This window comes from Microtus ochrogaster, chromosome 2 (assembly GCF_000317375.1).
Source record: "Microtus ochrogaster isolate Prairie Vole_2 chromosome 2, MicOch1.0, whole genome shotgun sequence".
Lineage (NCBI taxonomy): Eukaryota > Metazoa > Chordata > Mammalia > Rodentia > Cricetidae > Microtus > Microtus ochrogaster.
In genome coordinates, this window is record NC_022010.1 from 39,622,794 (window position 1) to 39,630,277 (window position 7,484).

A 7,484-nucleotide genomic window follows, 5' to 3' on the forward strand; every position below is an offset into this window, starting at 1 on the left:
AAGGAAGGAAGGAAGGAAGGAAGGAAGGAAGGAAGGAAGGAAGGAAGGACCGGTTTTCTTCAACAAAATGGTTGGGGATTCAATAAAAATCACAGGATATTAAAATAGATATTTATGAACAATTAAAAATATTTTTGAGGGCTGGAGATATTGCTCAGAGGTTAAAAGCACTGGTTGCTGACTGCTCTTTCAAAGGTTCTGGAGTTAAATTCCCAGCAACCATATGGTAGCTCACAACTGTCTATAGTGAGATCTGGCACATACATGTAGATAAACACTGTATACATAATAAACAAATACATCTTTACACACACAACACAGTAAATACACATCCACAGAGGCTATTCTATTACATTATAATTTCCTAAAAATATGAAGGACCATATAATCTTTACTCATTTCCATTAAGTTTTTAATTTTTAAAATAAATTTGGTTTTGAGTATGGGTGTTTTGCTTGCACATACACTTGTTTATCCTGTGCATGCCAGGTGCCCAAGGTCAGGAAACGGAGCCATTACCCTGGAGCTACAGTCACAGAAGGTTTTGAGGTGCCACATGGGTGATGTGAACCAAACTTGGGCTCTCTGATCCTCTGAAAACAGTCAATGCTCATAAATACTGAGCATCTATCTATCTCTCCAGCAGCCATATATATTCAGTTTTATTACTAAAAGATTTTGAAAGACCTGGGCTCAATTTCCCAGCACCTACATGGTATCTCACACCTGTCTGTAATTCCAGGGGCCCTCTTATAGCCTGTGGGCGCTGAACACACATATATAGACAAAGATGCAGGCAAAACACCCATGAAGATTAAACAAACAAACATGTAAATAACGAAGGAGGCCAGGAATGGTGGTGCATGTCTTTAATTCCAGTACTCAAGAGGGAGGAAGAAGGCAGATTTCTGTGAGTTTGAGGACACCTTGACCTACAAGAATTCCAAGCCAGCCAGGGATATATAATGAAAACCAGTTTTAAGAGAAGGGGGAGAGTGAAGAAAAATATTTCAAAATCTACATATGCTAAGTAACTGGAATACAGAAACACTAAAATTATGGGCAAATAAATTCATAAAGGAAATACAAATATAAACATTTAAAGTAACAGTAATTATTATAAAGCCAAACCAACCTTATCAAAGCAAACAAGATTCAGCTGTCCACAGATATTTATCCTTTGGGGACTGATACAGAAAATCCCAACTTTTTTCAGTCTTCTCTGAGCATATACAATTCCAGCGGTCATTGCAGCAGGTAGTGCAGGTGGCACAGTAATTGTAATAATATCAAGAGACTTAATAATTATTTCCTGAACTTCTTCCTACAATTAACATAAAAAATGTCAAACTAACAATAATTAATTAATCTAATGAAAAAAGCACACTATTTTTGTATTTATAAATATATACTCCTATCTATTACTGACATAATTTCTTTTCATTCAAAGATCTTATAAAATGGCTGAGGCATATAAACAGTAGCTTAGCGTGTTTGAGGCCCGAGGTTCAAACTCCAATGCTTATAGGTAATCCTAAACAGAAGACTCAATGGACGGACAGAAGAGCAGCTAAAGAAGACAAATATTTACTCTTAGAAATACTTATCTCTTTCTAACAGCTTGCATTCTTCACATGACTGCCTTCAAATCAAGTTGAACAAACTTTATCTGATACTGTCTCATCCTATAAGCACCTGGACAGTCTCCACAGAAGCTAGAAAAAACTCAGGCATGGGCCCTTACATGTGCCTCTTTTACTGAGTGTTTAGAAATCATTTTGCTAAGAATGGTGGTGGGCACCTGTAATCCCAGCACCCAAGAGGTGGAGTTAGGAACAAAAAATAGCTAAATAAGCAAGACAAGTTACAACTGTATATATTAACTTATTCCACAAATATGAAAGAGTGTTTGGTGCCAGACATTCTAAAGAATAATATGCTATGATGAAAATGATTTATACTTGTGGAGTTTTCTTGTTGAGCAGGATCTTGCAATACAGTCCAAAACTAATTTTCCTGCCTAGGTCACCCAATATAACTTTGCCTTCGAATATAATATATACTAGTGTCACAGTTTTCTTCAGACATAAAGTTAAAATTAACTTCAGTCATATGTGAAATAATTAAGTACCAAACCTATCAAGTTACATACCTTATTTAAAATGCTATTGATGATTGTATAGATAAACCCAATGCCAGCCACCACCACAAGACACAGCAGAAACAAGTAGGCATCTCTATAGAGTTTAAAATCAGTTGGCTTGGGATACAGTATAGAACGAACAAGCTGTCCTTTGGAAGTACTAAATCCTTTCAAAAATTAAAAAGAAAAATTACTTATCTTTTCATGAGAATTAACTTCCCAATCACAATTCCTTTATAAACATCCAGTAGGTTTCAAATTCAAGAGACTTTATCTACCTGTTCTAACTACTATGGCTTTCACAAGTTCTCCGGTGTAAAAACGGGTCTGAATAACAGTTGTCCCACAAAACAGAGTATGTCTCTTGTGTGTCTCTGGACTGTACAACTCCTCCCCCGTTCCTTTTACATCCACTGAAGGATTTGGCAAGTTAGTCTTTGTCACTGGAACACTTTCCCCTGTTAAGAAAACCAAATGTTAAAAGAAAGCTTAAAAATCAATGTCAAATACATACTGAAAAAACAGAGAAATATTTTAAGTGTTGGCGTACTATTTGTAATATTTAATAACTGCCCTATATATGGAGGACATGGTGTAACCCATGAGCTTTTGTCCATCAGTTGGTTCACTGACAAATACCAAGTGGTTTTGCACAGTAAGTCCAGAATGATTGATTCGTGATTCATAAATAATGCATAATAACCTTCAAAAAATTTCAAAGACCGGGCTGGAGAGATGGCTCAGAGGTTAAGAGCACTAGCTGCTCTTCCAGAGGTCCTGAGTTCAATTCCCAGCAACCACATGGTGGCTCACAACCATCTATAATGAGATCTGGTGCCCTCTTCTGGTGTATATATGTTAACAGAACATTGTATGCATAATAAATAAATAAATCTTTAAAAAACAAAAAATTCAAAGACCAAAGAACACATCCTTAAGAACAGAGCTGAAAAGTACTGTTACTTTAAGTAACCAGTGATGTCATGACATCTTTAATCACCACTAGACAGAAAGACACAAATATAGACAGAAATATACCACCATAACAAAGAAAACTTGGGCAAGAGAAAGAAAAAGAATAGGTAGTATGTGGTTCTTTCTTTTTGTCCTTTAATTCTCAATAGCATTCTTCAAAAACAGCCAGAATGTAGAAATTTGTTCGAGATTGTGTTTTAAGCCTCAAAATATACAGGAAACAATTTCTAGCCAGATTAAAATTTAAAAATTCAATTTAAAAGGCAGAAAGATCTATTTCTAAATTGTGAATTTCCAGTAGTTACCTTAAAGTCTACTTCTTCCCAATTAAAGAACATAAAAAATCTTAACAAATAATGAAATTCACTGCAATTTCTATAGAAAAGGACTTCTCTCCTCTTCCCTTACTATCATACATTTTTCTATGTCCAAAGAGCGGCAAGAAACAGGCCCAGAAATATGGTTAGTACCAGAATAGTGACTTAGTTTTTTTTAGCTCAGAATGTAGTCTACTTGCACATGCAATCACTATCAAATACATTTATGAGTAAATGATAGAAATGGTATGACTTTTAAGAAGCTTAAACTACACAACATTAATACCATCATAAACAATAAGCAAGATACTGGTGATCCCTTTACCTGTTAGCATGCTTTCATTTACAATGCAAGTACCATTAATAAGCACTGCATCACAAGGCATGACTGTCCCATTTAATGGAATGATCATGACATCTCCAGGCACAAGGTCTGTAGAAAAGATTTCTTCTATTTCTGAATTTGAAAAAAAAGAAGAAATTTAATCAAATAAACGACCTATCCAAAAGTCTCCTGCTCTCAGTAAGCTTCTGATACAGTGTGTTAATACCTAAAGTGTAGCACATGAAGTCTCAACAAACTTTAGCAATGCATCAAGACTGGAGAGATGACTCAGGGGCTAAGACACTTTTGCCAAGACACCTGAATGCAATTCCCAGCACCCACATGAAGGATTACAACAATCTAACTCCAGTTCTAGAGACGCTGACAGCCTCTCCTGGCCTCCATAGGCACAAGGCATCAAAATATGTCAGTTGACTTGTCTCCTAACAACATGCTGACTAAGCACAGGTGATACAACATCCTCATCACTCCTCCATGCTCTGGTCAATCTGTCATCTTAAAATACAAGCATAAGTCCACACAGGAAATTTGGCTGTAACAGGCAAAATGAATTCAGATTTCTAATATTACACAGCAACTAAAGAAACCATGAAAATTTTACCGTATTTTCTTTTCAAAGATATTTTTTTAAATGCAATTATTTATGTCTTGCCTCTTCTCAATGTTTCAGTCTCAAATTATTAAAAAATATATCAAGAAGAATTATTAAATATATAATAACACTTAATTCATTATTCCCTTGAAAATTTAAATCAGGCATTGAAATCCCAGCATTTGGAAGGCTGGAAAGCAAGAAGATCATGAATTTGAAGCCAGCCTGGCAAGAAGACCCTCTCTCAGGTCTCTAAAAACCTCCAAAAGCTGGGTGTGGTGGCTTTTCACTGAAAAAGTTCTAAAACTATTGTGCTGCCCTGCAGTTCTAGAGCTTGTAGCAGCAAGAGCAGAATTTCAAGATCATCTCCTCCGGTACATAACAAGGTTTAGGCCAACCTGTGCTGCTATAATATAGAAACAAAACACACACACACACACACACACACACACACACCTACTTAAAAAGAATCCTACCAAAAATAAGAAGGCAGCGAGTGAGGGAGATTCTAGAGACAGAAGTGACCAGGAAGAAAGCCAGAAGGAAGACTGCATGACTTGGAGACAGTCAAGAAAATGGAGCCTTTTGAAGGTAAAGCTCATACCTGTAATCCCAGCTACTTAGGAGGCCAGTGTTGCTAATTTAGCAATCCTAACTCAAAAGAAAGAGGGAGGGGGCTGGGGGGAGAAAAATGTGGAGAATATAAAAAAAAAAAAAAAGAGTGATTTTGAATTCTGGAGAAATGAAAGTGGCTACTGCCTCCAAAGACCATGGCGTTATGCTATCCTTCACTTCACCATCTCAGACAGCTTATATGTCCCAAGCATTCTCCCCACAATCACTGTTTCCTTTTTACTTTGTCCCATGTAACAACACTACCCAACTGCATACATCTCTTGAGACTTCACTTTCAATTATCACATCTTGTTCAATGCCCACATTTCAAACCCATATCCTTTCTTGTTAACTCCACAACCCTGTTCTTGATCTGGGTGATGCCTTTAGTATTGTTCCTGAAAAACCACTCTAAACATGGGAGCCAGAATTAATGTTTTTTCTGAAAGACGAAAGGATGAAATCTGCTTAAAGTCATTTGGTAGCTTTTCAGCCTTTGGAGGCATCCAAATCCCTTAGAATCCTTCATCTACTTTCAGCACATGACTTGCTGAATTCCAGATCTTAGAAGAATACAGTCTTAACTTCAGGCCTTTGGGTGCTCCTCTCTTCCTCATCTTAGACTCCTCACCAATTTTCTTTTCCTTGTTTTTTTGAGACAGGGTTTCTTTGTAGCTTTGGAGCCTGTCCTGGAACTAGCTCTTGCAGACCAGGCCGGCCTCGAACTCACAGAGATCCACCTGCCTCTGCCTCCTGAGTGCTGGGATTAAAGGCATGTGCACCACCATGGCTTGGTCCTCATCTGTCTTTAATTTGGCTTTCTTCGACTTTAAAAAACCCACCGTGAGTACCTAAGAGCACAGCAGTCTAGTGTTAAGAAGTCCCTGCTTTCATAGTACTCAACACACTTTGTTGTTTATCATGTCCTAGAGGCTTAGCAAAGAGCCTCTACATTGTACAATGTTATATAAAGGAACGAACTGTCCACAAGTCTGGGAATCTAAATGTGTATTTAATTCTGAAGAAGGAAGAGAGGAAGGGAGGAGAAGAAAAATAATAGGGCTGGTGAAGTGGAAAAGAGTAAAGGTGCTTGCCACCAAGTCTAATGACCTTAGTTCAATCCCAGGACCCACATGGGAGAAAGAGCAGGAGTGTCGTGGGTTGTCTTCTGATCTCCATACATGCCACTGTACATACATACAATTAAATAAATGCAATTTTAAAATATGTATAAACACATAAAAATGGTCTTACTTTACACAAGTATTTAATTACATGTTGTGTGTTCATTTACCCTTTCAACCCTCCTCTGATGTACTTACCTTCATTTACTCTACAAACTGAAACTCTCACGGTACTGTGAGTTGCCACCATATCATGTAACATAACATATTGCTGAAAGAAAAAAAGAAATAAACAATATACAAATCTGTCACTCAAGATAAATAAAAGAAAGCTCAATTACTGTGATCATCTTTTACTATTCTGCCTATATAAAAGGCCAAAACTCATGGGATAGGGAGATGACTCCATGGTTACTTGCTTGCTACTTCTGGTGGCTTGAATGAAATGGCCCCCACAAGTCCACACAGGGGCACTATTGGGAGGTGTGGCCTTTGGGGTTTCAAATGCTCAAGCCATGCCCAGTGTCACTCTCTCCTCCTGTTGCCTGTTGATCCAGATGTAGAACTCTCAGCTACCTCTCTATTACTATGCCTGCCTACATACCATCGTGCTTCCTGCCATGACAATGAACTAAACTGCTTAACTGTAAGTCAGCCCCAACTAAATGTTTTCCTTTATAAGAGTTGCCGTGGTCATGGTGTGTCTGTCTTCACAGCAATAGAAACCCTAACGAAGACACTACTCAAGTTCAGTTCTGAGCACCCATGTGAAAGCTAAATGGGCATGGCAGCCTGCCTATAATTTCAGCACTCAAAAGGCAAAGACAGAGATTCCTAGAGCAACCTGGCTAGCTGAACTAGTTCAGTAAGTGAACTCTGGGTTCAACTGAAGCCATGCCTCAATGAGTAGGGCAGAAAACAATCCAAGAAGATACCCAGGATCAAAATGAGGCCACCAGGCACAACTGCACTCACTTATATGTAAACATATCCATGCACATACCCAAGTTAGAAATTCAAGAATTACTGTTTTAGCTCAAAGATACACTTTAAATGAGGCAGTCTTGAAAACATAGGAATTAACTAGTCAACACTTCAATCTTTAATAAGCAAATATAGACACCTATAGCTTCTGAGTGATCATGTGATAATTTGATTCTAAAAACATCTAAGAGTATAGCTTTGTGAGCATATGCAGTCTTAAATTCAAACTCTAGTACCACAAAAACAATAAAGTATTTGATTCTCCTCTCTGACCCAAAGGAAAGAGAAAAAAAAAGGAAAAAAGCCAGGGCTGAAGAGATGGCTCGATGATTGATTAAGAGCTCAACCAACTCTTATAGAAGACCCAGGTTTATTCACAGCACCCACA

The 7,484-nt window shown here is 37.6% G+C and overlaps 1 protein-coding gene across 3 annotated transcripts in view; it reads right to left on the reverse strand.

Moving 5' to 3' along the window:
• Nucleotides 1-7,484, reverse strand: part of Atp13a3 (ATPase 13A3) — a 79,738-nt gene that overhangs the window by 37,652 nt on the left and 34,602 nt on the right. For all 3 annotated transcript variants that reach the window (XM_026785378.1, XM_005344801.3, XM_005344802.3), the window contains 5 exons: nt 6,311-6,383; nt 3,761-3,892; nt 2,422-2,601; nt 2,153-2,310; nt 1,136-1,324 (listed from right to left, as the gene is read on the reverse strand). In XM_026785378.1, the coding sequence (XP_026641179.1) occupies nt 1,136-1,324; nt 2,153-2,310; nt 2,422-2,601; nt 3,761-3,892; nt 6,311-6,383 (732 nt within the window). The remainder of the gene's footprint in view (nt 1-1,135; nt 1,325-2,152; nt 2,311-2,421; nt 2,602-3,760; nt 3,893-6,310; nt 6,384-7,484) is intronic.